At 36.3% G+C, this 22,090-nt stretch overlaps 1 protein-coding gene across 11 annotated transcripts in view; it reads left to right on the top strand.

Annotated features, from left to right (window-relative positions):
• Positions 1 to 21,579, top strand: part of LOC129765401 (uncharacterized) — a 75,651-nt gene extending 54,072 nt beyond the window's left edge. For 10 of the 11 annotated variants that reach the window (XM_055765697.1, XM_055765692.1, XM_055765699.1 and 7 more), the window contains 7 exons: positions 5,029 to 5,122; positions 13,528 to 13,703; positions 13,838 to 14,147; positions 19,932 to 20,196; positions 20,257 to 20,409; positions 20,488 to 20,562; positions 20,750 to 21,579. In XM_055765697.1, the coding sequence (XP_055621672.1) occupies positions 5,029 to 5,122; positions 13,528 to 13,703; positions 13,838 to 14,147; positions 19,932 to 20,196; positions 20,257 to 20,409; positions 20,488 to 20,515 (1,026 nt within the window). In that variant the 3' untranslated portion in view covers positions 20,516 to 20,562; positions 20,750 to 21,579. The remainder of the gene's footprint in view (positions 1 to 5,028; positions 5,123 to 13,527; positions 13,704 to 13,837; positions 14,148 to 19,931; positions 20,197 to 20,256; positions 20,410 to 20,487; positions 20,563 to 20,749) is intronic. The other variant, XM_055765693.1, reaches the window with a different exon arrangement.
• Positions 21,580 to 22,090: the final 511 nt, after the last annotated feature.

Genomic DNA, 22,090 nt, shown 5'->3' with positions numbered 1-22,090 from the left:
CTGTATATATATAAAACAAATCTCGTGTCACAGTCTTTGTTCTCGAACTCCTCTAAAACGGCTCGACCGATTTTGATGAAATTATGCACAAAAAACTTGGTAGGCATTAGAATAGGTCATAAACTATATAATACCGCTAGGGTTCCGATCACCATATACTGATTACCGATTAGGCCCAATGCAAAGAAAAATCTGAATTTTTTTTTCTTGAAGTTGGTCATACATTAATATAATGTTACAAACATTATTCAAACAATATTCAAATAATTTAACCGTCGTACGTTTTTCAAACAGAACAATTTTGTTTACGTTGCTAAATGACAGATGGCGCTACGTCAGCTTCATCGAACTTTCATCTATTCATGCGCAAGTTACCTCAATTCGCCTAAAGCCAGCCGGTGAGCTGCACGCTTTTTTTGGTATATTCAGAGATATACTCTAGAATACGTGTGACTATAGTGAAAGTCGAAGAGAAACCGAAAAATCACCCTGCCGTACTGAGGGAACAAGACAGATATTGCATGAACATTAAACAACGAGACCCCGCCACAGGTATTTTATTTATGTCTCTTTTTGAATTAATATTTAAGAACATGCGGTTGGAGGAGACGAAACAAACAAGATAGTGCGCTCGATGGATTTTCATATGTATCATATGATGATTTGACATGGTCAGGGCAACGCCATTCTTCGTCCGTGCCAATAATTTATGGTCGACATATACGCGAAGGTAGAGAGTGGACGGCGGCGATTCCTGCGGCACAATCAACTAAAGTGGCGTGAGGAAGAATACAGTCACTTGCGAGACGGTATCATGAGCAACGTCGACACATTCTTTGCTATTAACAAGCTAATACGCAACGCATTGTCATGATATTACAGTGCGTGTGTTTAAACAAAAAAGAAGTCTTAAATGAGCTGTTATGAACTGTACATTAATGAACATTACTGTAATGTAATCGGTTGAACGGCAAAAGTGTGGAAAACCCCATACACGCATTTTAAGTTTGATTAGTCGACAAATTTCAGATCTGTCTATCTGATAAACTACTTACATTTTTGCATTCTGTAATCCTTTAGACTCAAGTCCAATCGAGATACAAATGTGGCAACCTTGCCACGCAATTCGACATAGACGAAATTGAGCATCGTTTTCGTGAAGCAAAAATATTAACAGATTTTTGGATGGAAAGAACCCGGTTTTTCTCTTCCTCCTTTTTTCTTTTTCTTTGTTTTTAAAAGGCTTTGAACTTTGTAGTTCGCCTCTATAGATGGAATAAACACACTTGTAAATGAAATTTAGCATATGTAACAGAGTAACACATTCTCTGCAAGTGGGAACGAACCTTGAATGAAAACTGTGTCTGATAATGATTTCATATTATGGATAAAGTTTTAGCGGTAATGCCAGGATTTTTTCAATAAAAGGGTCAGTTACGGTTAGGATCAGGACTATGTCTTCTAAGTATTCAAATAAAATCGAGTAATAATTTTCGTTCAAATTTTAGTAATTTAAAATTTATTTCTTCTTCTTATTCTTATTCTTCTTATTCTCTTGAATGGAGTTAACGTTCCCTGTGGAACTTTTGCCGTCTCAACGTATGCATTAAGTAGCGTAATTTATAAATGCTTAATTGAGATTTCTTATGCCAAATAACACGCCTTGAATGTATTCCGAGAGGCAAGCTCTAGAATACGCATGACCATAGTGCAAGTCGAGAAAATTTCTTTGACGAAAAATCCCCCGGCCAGAACGGGAATCGAACCCGAACACCCGGCATGATAATGTGAGACGCTAACCACTCGGCCACGAGTGCACAAAAAAAATTATTTACAGTCTGTTAATCTGCTAGAGAGTAAATTGCTTCACAAATAAGGATGAATTATTTTCACGTTTGTTTTGCGTCAAGGGAAGGTTAAATTTGGTTCGAACGGGTCTCAGAATGCAAAAGTCGATTCTGATTGAATCGTGAAATCTGAACGGTTAACACAGACATGGTTCAATTGGTTCAACATGGTTCATGATCTATATGATGGAAAATGTGCAAAGATTTCATCAATTTTCATCATATTATTTTTGAATTCTGCAATTCGGTGAGGAGCTATAAGTACATTTCACGCTTAACTTTTCAAAAAGAACCTATCTGTTTTGATCATTCACTTCATTGACTTTCTCTTTCAATAACCGCGGCCTTACAAACAGATTTTGTGCCAGTTTTCCCATATAGTTTGATAAATGTGGTTTCTCTCTACACTCCTGAATGTCAAACACAAAAAAAAAGCTCTTACCGTTGAGTTATTAACGGTAGAGAATGTCGTTGAAGAGAATCGTTCAAAACAGATAAGCCCTATTGAAGAGTTAAGCGTGATCTGCCAGTCCGTGATTAAATGAGGCGATATATCTGTGTTTTAAATTCAAAATATCACTGTGTTGATAGCACTGATATAGATAGCTAGGGGGTCTCCGTAGCCACATTGGTTGCGCGTTCGCTTAGTAAGCGATCGATCGTGAGTTCAAAACTCAGGACCCTCATTGACCATCTTTGTGTTGTTACAGAATAGCTACGTCCACGCAACAATCATCAGCGATGGAGATCGATCCACGGTCGAAATAAGATCGATTCATCCATACAACTGCTCTGCTCTGCAAGACACATCGGGCTGCTGTTCTATAAATAACTCAACAATGATCATTCAACTGTCTCCGCTGTCCGGTGGTCCAACTGGCTAATGGAAGAACAGAAAGAATACTCTTACGCCTAAATGGCTACTGTGTGAATGTACCATATGTAATGGTATAGAAGGAATACTGGTGAATGGCAACTGTGTAATGTGCTAATTATAGATATATGATAACCATGTGACATGTACACGATTAAAATTCGGCTCTGTTACAGCTAAAATGCTAATGAGCCTTAAAATAAATAAATGGGATAAAAAAAAATAGCACTGATATTTCTCTATAGAATACGAGAGTCACGAAGTTCCACGTTTGTTTTTCGAATGTTTATCGATTGTATTTGTATATCGAGAAATTAGTATTGAACAACCAAAATATTAAATAGAAATATTTTTTTATATGGATACTTCTATTGGTCAAAGATTTTGTGTGAAATTTTGCGTTGCCAACTAAATTTATTGTACCTATACGTTAACAATGTTGCAGAATACTTTTGGTGACTCAACTATGTTAAAAACACGAGTGTATGAATGGTATAATGCATTCAAAGACGACCGAGAAAAGATGAACGATTTGCCACGTCAAGACGACCATCCTACTCTTCAACTGACGAAAAAATCTACAAAATAAAAGGAATGCTCGAAAATCGTCATTCAAGTTTGAGAGAGCCCGACGCCGGCCACGTCCTTACAGTCACCAATGAAAGGGAAGGAATGTTAGTATGATATTCGCGGCCAGTAGGGTCGCCTCTACAGCGTAGTTCCCTTGCCATTATCATGGAAGGAAAAATCTTACTCATTGTGAGAATGGGTAAGAAGAATCATGATTCACTGTGGTGAATGATGCGATTCTGCAAACGCGAACTTTCAACTATTCGGCGAACGATATTTTAAAATTATATCCATTTTGACCTGAGAAGGTCACTGAGAAAAACTCACTCCTTTAAAAACTCTTGAACTAGATATTTTTATTCATCACTATTGTAACATTCCAAAAACAAAAAAAATCCAATCGTGGCTACCGAGGTTAGTATTGACAACTTGAGAAAGTTGCCGAGAAGCCCCTTAAATATTCCTCGAATAGACGATATATTTTTCAATCCGAGAAGGTCACAGGAAGAATTCCTCTTTTAGTGGTTCATAGATTTCTTTCTTTGCATAAGAACCATAGATAACAGCAACCATCCTTCTTAGGGGCTTTGGACCCTCTGCTCTGCTTCTCAATAGTTCCAGGTTCTTTTTCGGACATGCTACCTTATAGATCCGTTATTCGCAGGCGAATTTTATTTTGGTTATTTTTTAGGGCATGAAAAAGTCGTAGCACGACTAGTGCAGAAAGTTCAATTTTCTTCGAAAATTTAATCGCAATCAAATGGCTGAAGACAATCTGAACGATCAAATTCTGATCCCAAGTTCATCAAAAAAAACTTTCATGCGTTTCGAAGAAGTGTACACCGCCACTTGTCTTTGATCGAACTGACAACATGCGAGCGAAAAAAACGAGCAACCCGTTTCTAGGGAGTCCAGAGAGCAATTCTCTCGGTGAGAAAAAAAAATTTACGCTCTTTACTTTTTTTTACAGAAAGTTAGTGAAATCATTCTCATTTTTAATTGAACACCCATTAGCAAGTTTTTCCCCGTTCACTTTCTTCATCTTGGGTACCTGTTCTTTCGACGGCGACTTTCTACTCCGCTCCAACCGTTTATGATCTTTGATCCAACCAACTCCATAGTAATATTAGCGTCCGGTCGAGCATCCAAACTTGCTCCGCAGCAGCATGGTGATTTCCAGTTTACCCGTCAGATCTACGCTAGCAGTTTGCAATTTGTCGAATAACACATCCATTACCAGTAATTGTTTCTTAATATTTCCCGATTTTCCCAGCTTCGAATCACTAAGTCGAATCAGTAACACCAACTGTTCTTCTTTCTTTCTTTGTTTTTAAGAGGCTTTAAACTTGGAAGTTCATTCGCCTCTAAAAACGCCAACTGTGATGAAACTATTGTTTTTTTCTTGATACGTCTTAAGTGCATCCCAGACTTCTATCGCTGATACATTCCTTCATTAGGTGCTATTGACTCTGCTCGATACTCAATCCAATCGTTGCCTTCACCTTTTGTCCGGCTTTCTCCAAACATCTGTTTCAGGATGTTGCCCTGAAATCGAAGCAAACTTATTCTCTATTTTGTTTCTGATGATGTTGTCATACAAAAGTTAGCGTCTAGATACAATTATTCGCAAAAAATATATAATCACGATCGAAATCGAACCGCGTATTGGGAAGTAACATTCCAAGAAAATGAACAATTATGGTCCAACTTTTAACTAACTTAAATTTCTTTCTCTAGTTTGTGTTCATCGACGCTCCTCCAGCACCGGCTCCTCGACGACAATTCATGCAGCAGTCCTTCCGAACCAATGGGGAAACAAACTTCGCCAGAGGTAAGTCGCAGGTTTAACTCTTATGTAACAGCATCATCTTCCTAACAAACGCGCCATCCGCTTTCGGACGACAATGGTAGACAAACAATATATCAATTAGTCAAAAAGAATATCTCGAGGAAAATTTTACTCTGTACAACAGTTTTCCATACATTCAAATTTCACTAAAAGACGAATAAAACATACTTCTTTTTACTCCATTTATATTTATATCGCGATATTCAACCGACGAAGCTATCGGATGCATCGAATGAGTTATAATTATTATTTGTTGTTTCACGGATTTCTAAATATATTTAATTTTACGTTTTTTTTTAGTTCTAAAAAAAATAATTTGAAAATCACGCTAAACATAAAGTTTTAGATATTAAATCTAACCAATTTTAAAGGTGAAACGTATTTTCCTGAACACGTACACGATCCGGAACGCGATTTTGCAACAGCTCGCAGCTAGCGCATGCAATTAATTAATGAAAACTCATCCTATCTGTCGTTCGTAACAGCCCGCAATCATCATGTTCACCGATGGTGTTTCCCCCTGATATCATATGATAGCATCCTAGTGTAGCAGTTTTATGTTCCAATCTGCCTCTGTTAGCACCTCATTGCACTGGAAAACAAATGCTAAGAAATTATATTTTCTCACATAATCCTCATATAATTTTCTTCTTATCTTTCTATTATTGTTTCAGAATACTAAAAATGCCATGATTTGTTAGAATGATTGTAGCTAACGGCAATGAGAAAACAAAAACAGAAGAACGAAAATGTTATTCACAGATTTTGTTTGTTCGTTTTTTTTTTTGTAAACTTTCCATAATTATCTAAAAAAAAAGACATAATGATTGTAAAAGAAAGTGCGAAGCGCCGACGACTTGGGAGGTATTTATTTGTTTTATATGGCGAGATTTTGTTTTTTTTTATTTTTTGGAAGAAATCAGCCGTATCTTGTTATTAACAGAGAAAAGCAACGTATGATTCATTGTGTATTATTCGTGATCTGAGGCTTTTCAATGGCCAGTTGGAGAGAAGTGGACTTTGGTTACTTCTCCAATTAGTCTTCGAGAAGCAATTTTTTTGACAGTTTCAATGTGTTGTGCAACTACTCTAATATTTAATATTTCTATTGTAGTATAAAATGACTCGAACTTTCCTGGACCTGAGTTGTACATTTCTTTAGATGTTGGATTAGAAATTGTTGTAATTTTACGGCGAATGAATAATTTGTAACCGCCAGAACCAAAGAATACAAATACATATGATCTTTGATAGTTGCTTGAAGAAAAAACAAAGCTACAGGTTGTTTTCATTCTAAATGGTATTTGATAGCAGGTCATTATTCCCATTGCTCTGAATTAAATGATGTGCTCGTTATGTTGCGATATGTGAGTAAAGATATTTCTTTAAAAGCACAGCTTGGGCACTAATTATACCTAACACGGCGCATTTCTTTTTCTGTTTTGTGTGTATTTTTTTGTTGTTGAATTTCTAACGCTTTCACAACTAACATTCCATTTCTGATCGATATAAAATTATGTCAATTTTTTTAAATATTGCTGGTTATAACTCAACGCTCTGTTCAATTCTGATTCTTTCAAAAGACGATCAGTCAACCTGATGTAATATCACCCTCTCGTTGTTGTACGCTCGGTTTGGATGTTGTTTTTGTTCTTGGTAAAGGTTCGTGTTTTCTCAGCTTCGCTTCAAGACAATACGAGCCAATACCGCTCAGCCGCCATCTTGAAAGTCTATTGGATTTTGTTTGTAAACAAAACACATTAAGTTTGTGTATGGTGTGTAAACTCTGTTTAATGAGTTGTATTGAATAGAGTCCAAACGTTTCGTCTCTCCTGTACGCAAAACGCATATCTCCGAATAAATTACTTTCAGCAGCTGAACATCACTCAAATGATAGAGAGAATGCGAAATTCGAATGATCAATACTCTCCAACTTCGTAATCAAACGGCTACACAAGTATTCTACTTGCCGTGGCATCGAATGCGTTTGTCTTCTTCTGACGCACTTGTTGATTTTTTTCTTATTCTGTCAAATGAACGCCATTGCATTCAGCTTCTGTCAAACTTTATTGCCAACGCCCAGCAAAATTGTTCACTTCGTCATTTATCATGAGTATTTCAAAGAACAGCAGAGGAGTCAAACTGTGACGAACTGTGAAACCCGATCTCTGTACCAAATCTTCAAATACTGTTAGATGTGCACAAACGTCTCGAATATACAAAAACTGCAGTTTCGCTCGGGAATCAGTCATTTTTGGGCTACTTTTTACATATTCCTAGAGCAAAAGTTGAGTTCAACACCGATTGCTTGTGACGACTGCAAAAATAACTATAATAATAAATAATAATAAGTTCTGGCAACATGAACCAGAAAAATTTATCAAAAGAGGTGCCTTCAGAAGAGATTGCTGCCTTTTTCTGGAGCAGCATGTGATTAATTGGCTTTTCTGTTCCTATTTGGAAAGTTTTCACTATTCAAATTCGGCCAACCAGTGACACAACAACAACACTTCGCTTCCCAAATGAAGAAACTGACCAATCCCGCCTAATATTTTTCAATTTATTTTTAAATGGGTAATCTTATCAGTGGTCTTGATGTCACGTTTGTCATTTAGCTCATTTACAGAGTCATTAGGAACAAGTTAACTTTTTTTTGCTCTGCGATTTTCCATATGAATAATTCTATTGGTCAAATTATTGTAGGAAATTTTGTGTTGCAAACAAAATTTATTGTACCGAAACGTCTCTTAACCTTTCATTAGACCGTGGCAAACTATATTGCCACCCAGAAAAAAATATTTTTTCCGTTGCACTTGAACTATTATTTCAATATTTTGTTTAACCTAAGACTTCTAAAGGTATCTGGGAATACTCCATTTTTTTAGGGCTGCTAAAAATCTACGATAATAATGTGGGAGTCATTTTAATGTAACAAAACCGCACCGGCGGAAAATTCTGTTGAAATTCGTTAGAAAAGCAACAAGTTCATAGGTTTTTTAATGGAAACGTTCTATTTAGGATCTACTGTGTAAGATCATGCAGGTTTTCAACAAAAAAGTCGATGGGTCTGGACCTTATATTATTAACTTATATCCTTTAAACGGGTAGGATGAGGTAGAATCTGATGCCACATACTAACATGGACTCGAGGAACTCGACACTTTTTTTTTTATATCGATGTTCAAAAATGTACACAGAATACCATTAAAGCTATTATCACCCTTTATTCTATTCATTTAATTATGCAGAAAAGGAAAGCGAGTCATCATTTATCAGTGCATTTTTGAACACAAGTCTAAATAGGTTAGAATTACATAGATATAAACCTAGCTCTAATAAATCTAAAAGTACAGAAATATAGTATGGATGAAAATAGCATTTCCTCCTACGTTGCCATGTTATCCGGAACATTGTTGGTAGAGAGTTGCTATAACTTCATAGTCAGGTGATGTATATTTAGTATCCTATGAACATGATTAATTTTTGGGAAATTCATGTAGCTGCTGTACTGAAGTGATTTCATCGGTTGTTAAGTTCTGCTTATTCATAGTAGCAATGATGAAAAGTGAATTGATCGCGAATTGATTGGACAACACCCTTAATATCAATCTAATAAAATTTCTATCAACGTTCAACTTTTTGAGTCAGGCCCTCATCAAATTTTTGAGGAGAATAGAGTAAAATCATCCAAGATCATCCCCAAGATATTTCCAAGATCATCCCTTCACTGACTCTGCCAACTGATAGATGCCTGTTATCGGCATATGGAGAATAATTCATAATGCGCATCGATTCACATTGTGAGCTAACGCCCGAATGTAGGCAAAAAGATGGTGCGTAGCCGGCCGACTCGTTACGTTGTGGGGGAGAACGTGTGGCAAGTAACATCGAAATAACATACCCATTTCAATCGTCAAATTGTTAACATTTTCTTTAACTATTCATGGTTTCAACAAAATAATTGCTGGGTAAATTTCCTGTCCAAAAATGTCCAAATAGAGGTCAAAATGTCCAATTAAACGTGTCGCATTACAGGTCTGTCCAATAAGCTAAATGTCGCATTAAATGTAACTTACTGTTGTATATAACATAACACATCGCAATAACGATTTCGCGTAATATGCGTTTGAAATCCCTTAATGAATCGTTACATGCCTCATTTTCAATTTCGTGGAGTGACCCCCTTATATAGAAATCAAAGACGTAGTTCTACGTCAATAAATGGAGTATTTGATGATTAATAAAATTTTTTTTTTCTTAGTAAATGTATATAAAAAAAATATTTTTCGCTGCACTAGAAATATTGTTTTGATTTTTGCATAATCAAAGGCGTAATAAATTGAGTTCACAAGGCAACGGCAAACAGTGTTTTTGGGATTAACGGGCAGTAGCAACTATATTGCCACCAATTTTTCAACTGTTTTTTTAGTTTATTTTTTTATCAAAGGTAAATATATGTTTTTCCTTATGTACAAATTATGTTCTCTGAAGTTGGAGTCGATTCGTTGCCCAGTTTCCACGGCCTTATAAAGGATTAAGCTAATGAAATGACATCGAAGCCTTTCATTTGGATAAAAAAAAAAGAAAAAGGTTTTATGCTTTTCAAAAAGCATATAGTCATAAAAATATTGCAGAGACTATCTGAGTGATATAGTAACACTGACAATAACAAGCTCTTTTTCAATCTCCATACTGAAGCGATGTGCCCCATTATGAGAATGATCAGAAAGTCGCATTTTAATATAAAAAATAAGTTTTTAACTTTTGTTTATTCAATCGATAGTTCTGGTAACATTTGAGAAAGAATTGAAGTTTGCATAATTCAAATTAGTTTTATCACGCTTCAAAAGTCTTAGAAGCGACCAAAGTTGCATGAAATCATGTAAATTTTTATACATTGCTATTTTATGAAACTAGACGAGGTTTTCGGTATTTATAATAGTATTTATAATGAAAATATGAATGTTATAAACACAGAAATATTCTGCCAATTACTGTTCTTTCCATGATTTTCCATGGTGATGCGTTTTACCGACACGGTGCATCTTACCCTAAGTTCCCCCTACATTTTTGTTTTGATTCTGGAAGAAAAACAAAACTAAAGTTCACTTCCAAGAGTACATTGTATGCAATTATTGGTTTCATGTTAACCAATTTCTGCTCTGCAATCGCGAATATTTTTTTTAGAATGGAAATTCGAATAATTTTTTTTTACACGCTGAACTCACGGAAAATGGCTAATTAAATTTTTTTTATACTCGCACCCGATACACATGTTGTGAGCAGGGTTGTCAACTATAATTTTTGAAAATCAGGAAGAATGAAAATAAGAACAGCAAAAAATCAGGATAGCTCATAGTTGTCCGGAAAGCTCGTGCCGATTTATGGAAAAATAAAAGTACCATTTTTATAGATAGACTTAATTTTATTCAATTTTATTCCACATTCTACAATCTTATTATTTTGTTCTACAATCTATCGTCATCTTTCACTCAGCTCAAAAGATCTATATTTCGAGAACATGTTTGTTTTCTCGTCGAAAACTGTTCAATGTATATTTTAGGCCGAACATAGAGATAAAGTTTTTGGCAATAAGAGAATTTCGCAGAGTTCTTTTGATCGTTTATATTCTCTCCCAAAAACCTAAAGCATCACTACAATGAATTTCAGAGAAATCAGTTATCAGAATCTCTTTGAATTCGTCGTCCATACTTTGGGATGAATCTTCACTCACCAAATGAGGGAAGCATATCAGCAGTGCATGAATTATAGATTTTTTTCAATTTTCATGTTGTTTGATATTGATATATTTACTATAGTCTCACCATTGATATTGATTCTACTCTTAATCTTGATTCAATTATAGATATATTTACTATAATCTCACAATTGAAGTTGATTCTACTCTAAATATGACGAACAAATACTTTATACAACCTCATTATTTTGACTTGATATATTTACTATAGTCTCACCATTGATATTGATTCTACTCTTAATCTTGATTCAATTATAGATATATTTACTATAATCTCACAATTGAAGTTGATTCTACTCTAAATATGACGAACAAATACTTTATACAACCTCATTATTTTGACTTTAAATTGAAAAAGTTTCTCTTCAGTGATATTGCACTCTGAAACTTATTCCTTCATTAATATCTCGGCTCCTCGAACATACATATCATACAAGGATTTTGTTCCTCAAACTTAATGGTTTCATGAAATTATCTAACACTGTTTTGTAAAGTCTCGAAAAGTTTGTACGTATTTGTGTGATTTTCACTGTGGAGAAGCTTCTTCAGTCGATTTATTACAATCATACATACTGATAAAGAACCTAGGTACAGTTTTGTAACTGAAGAATTTGATTTAATGTAAGCATTACACATGTGCGGTCCGAGGAGCTATTATGAAAATTTCATTCCCGATCAGGAAAAATTTGACGTGGATCCCAGTATTTCGGATAATTATCATTCTGATGAAGGAAAAAGTGCAGAGATCAGGAAAAATCACGATCATTTCTGAAAAATTAGGTAAAATTTAGTGTTTGTCAGGAAATCAGGGGACGTGCTAAAAAGTCTGATATGAAAGTCTGAAATCTCTGAAGTCTGAAAGTCTAAAAGGATGCTGATGGAAATAATTTTGAAGCTTTTGAATGCGTTAATAATGTTAAATCTATTTCATAAAACCGTGATATGTTTTCTGATTCGGCACCCTTAATGACCTACCTCCTAAGGGCAGGAAATGAAACGAGCAATCTTCTTTGTTTTCAAAAAGCAGTCTATTAAAAATTGAATTTTTATTTCTTGGGTCCTCACAAATAAACCAATTACTATAGGAGTTCATAGCAAAAGTTTACTGAAAAACACTTGACAAATAGACAATAGACAATTGTTCATCGATTGATGCTCTCGACTAGTGACTACGACGCACTATTTAGTTCTCATCAAAACCTGGCTCCGAGCGGACCTTCCGGGTTGTGAACCCTCGTCAGGTTTTCAGTTCTTTCGTTGTGACCACAATCGAGCTATCCGCATGTTTTCCAGAGGAGGTAGTGTACTTATTGCAGTCAAATCCAGATAATCATGTGCTGTAGAACCGCTCGCGGACTATGACCATCTTGAACAAGTGGCTGGGCGCATCAATCTGCTGCACTGATCGCTACATATAGAATCTATTGATTTGCGCCTCCTCTCCAGTCCGGATCTATACATGTCGCATATTCACGCGCTACAGAGTTTGCGAAGCGGATTTGATGATCAAATCAAATGATTTCACTTTCAAATTTGAACGGCAGACTTCTCGATTCTGGCTTTCATCAACAATCTTTGAGTCTCCGGTCCCGTTATTGGAGTCGATCATCATCATAGACCCTTGATCCCAAACCTGGATGCCCTCTACAGTTTGGCCATCTCTAACTATGTGTCTCTTCCTCCTGAACTGAATTTCAGGTTAAGCAGCTTTGATTCGCTGAACAACGTACTGTCTACTACCGACTGGCTTCATCTTTTTAGCACAAGAGTACCGTGTCTCAGATTAATGAAATCGAACTACAACGTATTGTTGTTGTTCAGCTACGAAGAATACGTTCAACGAGCTCAAGCAAATCTGAAGCGAAACCCATCGGCGTTTTGGATGTTTGGATGAATTCGCATCGCTCATGTAATCGCATCACCGATACAACGAAGTACAATGGAATCACTTATCTTCCAGTCAGTGTATAACTCAACTTCACCGCCTCTGCATGCCACATGTTTTGATCGCATCCAGGAGCACAACTTGAGTATTTTTATTTATTTATAATGATACTACATCCTATTGAGGGATCAGATTTTCTTCAAAATGTTCCGCCAATAAACTCGGTCCAGTTCTCCAATTTATGGCGGCACAAATTCTTCTCAAGTCTTGATCCACCTGGTCCAACCACCTCGCTAGTTGGGCTTCTCTTCTTCTTCTCTCCAAGCCGCATTATTTTCTTACGCGTATTTTCGAATAAACGTGGATTTTGGGATGATTCTCTACCGATCGAGCATACTGTGTGTCAAGTTCCGTTCGCTTAAGTTTCCTATCACAAAAGGACAAAAACTCACTACAAAATACGTTGTTTCCTTCATTTTTTGCCACATAAACATTTTCGAACATACAAAGAAAATCTTGTTGGATACCCAGGGTTTGCAAAGAGTTAAAAGTATTTTGTATATTCGAACCACTTCAGGATTTAAGTTAGTGCTTTACATAGATATCTTACATGGCATTCATTTTTGCTTGTTTTATCCAAAGCTATAAACTGTTTGCATTGATTCCCGTGCTTGTTCCTAGCAGACATCTGCTGAAATCCCCTGAACTATTAATGGTTGTTATCTCATTTCTTCCAATTCACAGATGGAACCGAAAACACCGGCACTGCGACCACCAACCATCCCCAATATGCCACCCTACCGAGTGCTGGAAAGCAAATTGCATCGGCACCGACATCACCAGCCAAACCCGGCCTCACTAGCAGCGTCAGCTTCAGCGATCGTAACAAACGTTTCCTGGCGGCGGATACTAATCGATTGGTATGTGTTTGGTGTAGGGCAGTATATTGGCAATCGATCCAAACGAAAAACAAAAACCCTTACCACACAACAGCATGAGTGTGCTAATGATGCGCAGTAACACCAGCCGAACTTCTTTCTCATGTCATCCCCAGAACAAATCCTTCCTGAAGCCCCCTCCAGTATCCGACTATGGCTTGAACGGCACTAAGCAGCAATCCGAGTCCACACCGGTATCGCCAGCGCTGTCATCCGCTTCGCAAACCTTCAACTCCAGCTTCAGCAGCAGTGTCCCGGAGAACGTCAGCAAGGCGAAGCCACGCACCATCTTCGGCACGCTCAAGAACAAACTCTCACTGTCCAAGAAGTCCAAATCGATGGATAACCCACAGTACAACCCCTCCTATCCCGGGCAAATCCACAGTGCTTCGTCGACGCTGAGTCGTGGATCATCAGCAGATCAACGTAAGGTTCACAATGATATGGCAGTGCGCATAGATTTCCAAATGCTTCCCATGTAAGGCTTGACACATTTAGGATCCGGAATTTTTAAACTAGTAGTATCACGGGATTGGTTAAAGGTACAAAAAAAGTGTTTTTTATAACAAAAGACAGATAATTTATTGTTCTCTTCAGAGAAAAAATATTGGAAAAATTATTCTGTTACAGCTTTGATAAGTTTTCGTACTTTTCTTCGGATACCCTCCATAAAAATTAGGACTCTCTGTTTATCAACCTCAGCGGCCATTTGACGATCTCTTCATGTCTGCAGCATCCCGAGCCACTTTGGCATTCTTCTTCAATTTCCACCTGACAATTACCCGATTGGGTGGAAATGGGGGTGATTGGGAGGATTGAGGTCTTTTTCAATGTAATCGACCCCATTGTCACGCTACCACTGAAGCACCTCTCAACTGTAGTGGCAGCTCGCTGAATGTGGGCAAAACTTCACCGGACCTTTGTGAACATTAATAAACGGGAGAAGACATTTCTACAGGCACTCTTCTCTATACATTTTGGAGTTTTGTTTGTGACGAGAACCTTGGTTTTCTGTCCTCAGCTGCAAATCCCTTGCCAAATCAAGAACTTCCTGGAAAATTTATCAGCGAAAGTGAACTTGAATTTACTGGTGACATATCCTCTGACAGTTGTATTATTGAATTTCAGGCCCGGAAGCTGTCCAAAATCCATCTCCACGTACATTTCTTCATCCGTCAACATGCATCCTTCGTAATTCGTCGGAACTATGTTGTACAACTTTCGAGCGCGTTTTTTGGCCACCAATTTTTGCTCCATCGTCCTGTTTGAATGCAAGGAAATTACGATAACCTTCTCGCATAAGGACTCTTCGGATGGTACTTTGGTTAAGGTTATGCTTTTTGGCGATGTCAGTATCCGGGAGTTCCGAGTTTGCCTTAATTACCTTCAACCCCAGCTTCCACTACGACGCGTCCTCTGATCCATCCGAGTACAACAGGAAACGGAGGCGTGTCAGCACATCATACACGGTCGATTTACCCACTTTCAGCAATTTCGCGATTTTAGTACCTGACCACGCCGAATTTTTAATGTGGATGTTCAAAATCAAATTTCTTCTCTCGGCTTCCATTCTGCACAACTTTTCCAGAACAAAACCGAGCAATGTAATCGAATTTCTTACCGTCGAAAGATACAGGGTTTCCAAACAATTCGTGTTGGGACCATGGACATCTTTAACGACCGCGGCAACTCAAACACCGCTGTGCTCACTGGTGGTAGCTAAGCTATCACCCGTAGATGCGCGCAACAGCATTATAGCGAATTCGTTTTTGTTCAGTTTCAACCCCAGTGCCAAACTAACTGCTGTCAAAACGGTTTTTTACTCAATTTCAACCTAGTTTCGCACTAGGTTCAACCCGAAAGCTGTTAGTTTCGCACTGAGATGTTTTACGTGTTGGCACTGGGGTTCACCAATACAACTATACTGAACTGTCAAGTTCCGAGTATTGTTTTGGAAAATTTAAAAATAAAGACTATGAAAATGGAAAACCTGCTGCTTTTGCTTTTGTAGAATTGGAATCATATTCCAATTCAGATTCGGATTTTGAAGAGTATATTCGCGTAGACGGCATTAAGCTTCGTGGGAGACGAAAATAATGATGGATATTCAGGTGAAATGAACATGCTTTTGAAATCAATATTATGAATGAAAATTTACTTTAACGTATCGAATATTTATTTTTTGCGATGAAATAAGAGGTTTTTTTCCGAAATTGCAAAAACATATTGAACGAAAACTGTGTCTGATGATGATTTTATATTATAATAGTAATTATTTGTGAAACAAACAGGAAATGCATCGACAAATAGTTAAGTGAGTGTCAGGACTACATGTTTTAGGTAATCAAACAATATGAAGTAGAAATGTTCATTCAAACTTTATATATTTTTACACTGTACTGCACTTCTGATCTGATAGAGAATAATTTACCTCTCAAGCACTAATATCGCCACCAGACGTCGACACTGTACATTTGTCATCGCAAATATAAACAAATCAGACTATATAACGCAAACCAACAAACCTCCTCATTCGTGAACCTGAAAACTTTTTTTTTATTACAGAGTCAGTTCGGCACTAAACAGTTTCAGTTTCAAAAACGAATTCGCTATTAGAATATAAACAAAACAATAACAGTGCAAGTCCGTCATCGTTCAATTTAGTCTGTTTTAAGTCCACTACTATTAAATGAACAGTGATACCGGATTTTAAACGTTTCGAGCTTTAATTCATAACGGCTATACTATATTTAGGCTGACCAAACGTACCGTTTTTAACGGGACAGTACCATTTTTTCGACCATTTCGTATTGTCCCGTCTTTTTATCAGTCTGTACCGTATTTTGAGTATAAAGAGAACAATTTATGCAATTTGACTAGTAAGGTACAAATTGTTCTTAAAACTCTAGTTGATTCAGGACAAACATAGTATGCTATTTTTTTTAATATAAAAAAAATTATACTGCGTTGGAATGCATTGGATAATAGAAGGCTAATCTTGGAGAATCTCAATAGAATATATGGATTATGAAAAAGTTCATTTCTAAATGGTCAGATGTTCAAAGTAGCATTAGTAAAAAAAACCGGTTCAAATAGATCAACATATTTTGATTAATAAGTCGACGATGGTTGAAGGAATTATAATTTTTGAGATAAAAATATGAAACAAAGAATCCCTGCCAGTTGCAAATCGGAAGATGCAAATGTTTACAGAAATGGAAAACAAATTTTTAAAGTGTAAAAATTCGTGAAGCTAACAGATTATAGAGCAATTCCACGCCAAATCAGCCGACTGCTGCCCCGACACTCTTCGTGTCTAGAACCATTGACCATTTTTTGCCAGATGTCTGCTCAAAACATGATGTACGGCAAAGTTGTTGGGAAATAAATGGACTATTTTGGAGAAATAACATGCGGTCATGTTTTACACTACGAAAACTTAAATTTTTGAGTAAGATTTTTTAACGGTGTGCGTTATTTTTCCTAAATAGTTAATTGATTTCTCAACAATTTCGAGAAAAGATTGGATATGCCCTTTTACCAATCAATCGCAATGAAAATTGATAATGAAAATTGTGATTTTAAATAGTTGCCACAAGGTTAAAAAAAGTTTAGAAGGGTGGTGTTCAAGATTACAAAATTATTACCGGCGAGAACAAGCGTTGCGGAACAAACTTTCATCTTTAGTTTTCGCCGAAGAACAGCTTTATTATATCCGGCTTTAAACACGCTGGACTTTGAAGCCACTTTAACGTGGAAACAATGCACAGCTTTCTCTGCGTTTTTCATTTTCCATGTGGCAATATCTTATTGCACCAGAAACTTAGAAAATTTCTTCCAACTCCGAGAAGTCTAAAGTGTTGCCTACCGTAGTTTAAGCATTTTCTTCTGCATCCCTTCAGCTTACTACGAAATAAGTTTGAAGCGCAAAGCATAATCGAAAGCACTTAGACCCTTCTCGATGAGGTTCCCAATAAAACACATGCGAAAACTGGTTGCTAAAAGCATCCGATTTGAAATACGCTGCAGTTTGGCGCCAATTTTAACCCGAAAACAACGCTCGAATTCACCTATCGAACAAAATTGCACTGTTCACTTTTTCTTCCTTTCTTCCTATGTATCGTGTAAAACCTCTCAACAAAAAGAAAAGTGTGCTTCCAAGTTTCGGTAATTCATTACCTAGGATTAGAGAATCACTATTTTTTACATCAACCAAATCTTTCCAAACAAATTTCAAAAAAAAAAATCCAAAAACAAAATTTCCGATTCGATTGGTGTGCAAATCATTAAAATTCATTCGTAGCGAAAGTAGTTATTAACGTTGATTTTATTCCAAAATATCGTAATCTGCTTTCTGATTTGGCCCCCTTAATGAAAGACATAGTCCTACATGAAAAAATATAAGAGACAACCGCATTGTTGACATAGAACTACGCTGTAGTTTATTTCAAGTCGCTTGTTTATAACTGCGAATATTTATATTGCTATGAAATTTTAGAAATAACCATTCTACCATTTTCCTTAGTTATCATCCTTAGTGGAGAAAGTTTTGCTATGGCAAGTGAAACCAAATCACATACAAAATTACAGAACGACATTTACTTTCTTGATGACTAAATAAACGAAATAAACTCTTTCTGTTAATTTCAACAACCTCGAAAAAAGTAGCACTGCTTCATCATAATCAAGATTAAAGCAAATGCAATACTAGTTGAAGGGAGTTTTGCAACTAGCACGTGAACCCAAATAAATTAATAACTTATTATAGCTAGAAAATAATTAGGCAAGTAGCAGTTAGCAGTTATCACCCCTCTAGTGGCAGTAGTGGCAGCCATCTTGGATTTTCGAGATCATGAAATACGCAGTTTTATAAGGACTACAGAGATAAAGGTGTGTTCCAAATTTCAGAACACAGTTATTCTACTAGTCAAGCCCTTTCATTTGATACCCATATTAATGGAGTTTTGAGAAAATATGTAGTCCGACATTTTGTAGTGGAAACCATCTCGGATTTGCATTTTCCATAAATTATAACTGTATTCAACTAGTCAATTCCTCTCATTTGATAACCATATTGATGAGGTTTTTATGAAATATGTGATCCAAACATACAAACATACAAACATACAAACATACAAACATACAAACATACAAACATACAAACATACAAACATACAAACATACAAACATACAAACATACAAACATACAAACATACAAACATACAAACATACAAACATACAAACATACAAACATACAAACATACAAACATACAAACATACAAACATACAAACATACAAACATACAAACATACAAACATACAAACATACAAACATACAAACATACAAACATACAAACATACAAACATACAAACATACAAACATACAAACATACAAACATACAAACATACAAACATACAAACATACAAACATACAAACATACAAACATACAAACATACAAACATACAAACATACAAACATACAAACATACAAACATACAAACATACAAACATACAAACATACAAACATACAAACATACAAACATACAAACATACAAACATACAAACATACAAACATACAAACATACAAACATACAAACATACAAACATACAAACATACAAACATACAAACATACAAACATACAAACATACAAACATACAAACATACAAACATACAAACATACAAACATACAAACATACAAACATACAAACATACAAACATACAAAAATACAAACATACAAACATACAAACATGTTACAGGGCAAGCTAAATAAATCCGTTTAAAAAGGACATCGATCGGGAACGTAACAAATTTTATGATTCTTCTTCACAACGTCGCTTCATCATGTAAATATTCCGTCATTGTAGAGAACAATGAGGTACATCTAAGAATGTTAGATATTTCTTTGAAGATTCAACTCAGTTAAATTCTTCGAAAATTATCAAAAGATATTTTTTTGGTTTATGTGTCCCGTTTTCATACCTGAACTATTTGGTCAGCCTAACTATATTGTGATTTGTTAAATGCTTTTTTAATGTTAAGTTTAACATACAACATAAGTAGTGACCCTAAGGTGTGTACCTTTTACAACTAAAAAGCTGAGCCTAGACGAAACTACGAAATAAGCCAAGATGAATCAATTCATTCTGGGCTTGACATTACGTTCAACTCGATAATCAAACTTGAATAATCTCATTAGCGTTCATCTGCAGGATCCAACATCTTCCCCAACATCAAGAATCTCTCACGGAAGTCGTCAATCTCGGACTCCTCCGCTATATCGGGCCTATCGAATTCCAGTGGCCGAACTTTCCTGCACGAGGAGTCAACCCTGCTGCTGGAGACGTTGGAAAATAATGTAGTGAGACATTATCTGGTTCCAATAGAGGTTGCCCTTCGGCAGAAGGCGTGGAAGCGCAAGGGTACTAAACTACACGTGTACAACGACCATACGTTCATCGCCAAGCACATTAAGGGGTGAGTAATTCAAACGTGTTAGAATGACGCATTTGACTTAACTTCGATTTTGCCTTCCAGAGGAGTGCTGTGCCATGTGTGCAATCGTGGTATCGCACGCCGCCCTGGTAAACAAGGATACGAGTGTCGCGATTGCCTGATCCAGTGCCACAAGCCATGTCATGTGCGGACGCCCCAAGCCTGCCCGAATCCGAAGATTCTCTCTGTGCAGCTGTAAGTATTTTCCTCAGATCTCCTAGATATGGACTAAAATTTTTCCGTTCCCAATCACTATCTTTTTCGACACCCAAGATCAGCGTTGCCCGTTCTTAGAGAGTAGATTTTTCTTAGATTTTCATTCTTTTATCGAACTGAACCGATTTCCAAGTAAGTTTTGAGCGTGGTTTGCTGTTTTTTTTTCATTTAGGTCGTTGCGTTTTTGCATGGAAATATTTCTAACACAGTTGTTTAAAGCAAAGCAGTTAATCTTACAGCAAGCTGATTGTTTCGTTTGCGTTATTGCAATTTCGCCGCTTTATTCCAACATTGTCTTACTTGATCGTTTTATTTTTAGGTTGAAATGGCCTTTTCACTAAATCAAAATAGACGTTTGCCTACAGCCACACACAATAAGCATTTAAAAAAGCTGCAAAATCGCGAAACAGAGCGCATCATCACAGGAACAGCTGTTAACACGCAATCAAAAAAAAAAAAGAAATGTGGAGAAGCTGCTGCATATTCATGAACAAACCTTATTATGCAGCATAATAGCTAGACAAATCCGAATTTTAACATTATGAGAACTTTCGAAATTTTGCGCATCGTACAATTTTAATCACCGACCAGTCTTTGAATCAAAATATTACAAAAAAAAAATTAAAAGTTATAAAAAGAAAAAAAGTTGCCTTTATACAATATATGCTTACATGAAAAGATCGAAGTTAATTCTAATCGCTCCAGAAAGTTATGTACATAAGAGAGAAAAAAAAGTCCTCTGGAAAGATGACTTGGTGATACAAACAAGCCTTCTGCAGCTGAAAATTCTATTTATTCTCGTCAATAGGATATAACGTGAGGGGGAAACCCACACAAGAAATCTCTCTGGACAAGGTTGTGAGACGAACAGGCATAGCGCAAAACATACGCATTCATGTTGTGTTTCATTGTTAGGTATTTCAACATCTACTGAAGCTTCCGCGCTGCTCTTCTACTACACTTACTATAAATAAAATGGAAAAAAAAATTAAAGCATATATCGATGTTAAGTCATTAGGTAAGAACGCAACTCTCCAAGAGAAAGTCTTTCACGAAATTGTGGCTGAAAAAGTCGTATTTGCGAAAAGTCAACAATGTATCTAAGTTATGATTTCAAAAACAAAGTGCAATTGGTAATATTATTCAAAATTGATCTTTTGTTAGAAGTAGAATGAAAGAAATCACGAGTGGTGAGATTTGATAATTATCCGGATAATTTTCCATCCAGTTGATGCCAATCCAGCTTACTCTCTGTCTAGAACGTGCTCTGAAAACTAATCCCTGAAAAATACCACTCTTGAGATATTCAAAGGACTATTATTGTGTTGAGTACAATGACTATCGACATTTGGTGGAATAAATTTTCAATATTTGAATAGTAGTTTATGAGTATTCAGTCTTTGTGTCAAACAAACAACACTGGCTAAATTTGTAGAAACACGATCATGTATCATATTCTGTTTTACAAATGGAATAGAGGCGAATGAACTACAAAGTTTAAAGCCTCCTAAAAACAAAGAAGAAGAAGAAGAAGACAAATGGAAGCACATTTTCCCGATACGAGTGCTGCGATTTTCTCGAGTACAAAAGATCGATCAAAAAATCGGAAACCGGAATGGAAAAGATCGATCTTCTAAGAATCGATCCGAGATCACTCGAT

Source organism: Toxorhynchites rutilus, chromosome 2, assembly GCF_029784135.1.
Source record: "Toxorhynchites rutilus septentrionalis strain SRP chromosome 2, ASM2978413v1, whole genome shotgun sequence".
In the NCBI taxonomy this organism is placed as follows: Eukaryota; Metazoa; Arthropoda; class Insecta; order Diptera; family Culicidae; genus Toxorhynchites; species Toxorhynchites rutilus.
Note: the sequence above shows the minus strand (reverse complement) of the source record. Positions and strands in the feature narration are given on the sequence as shown.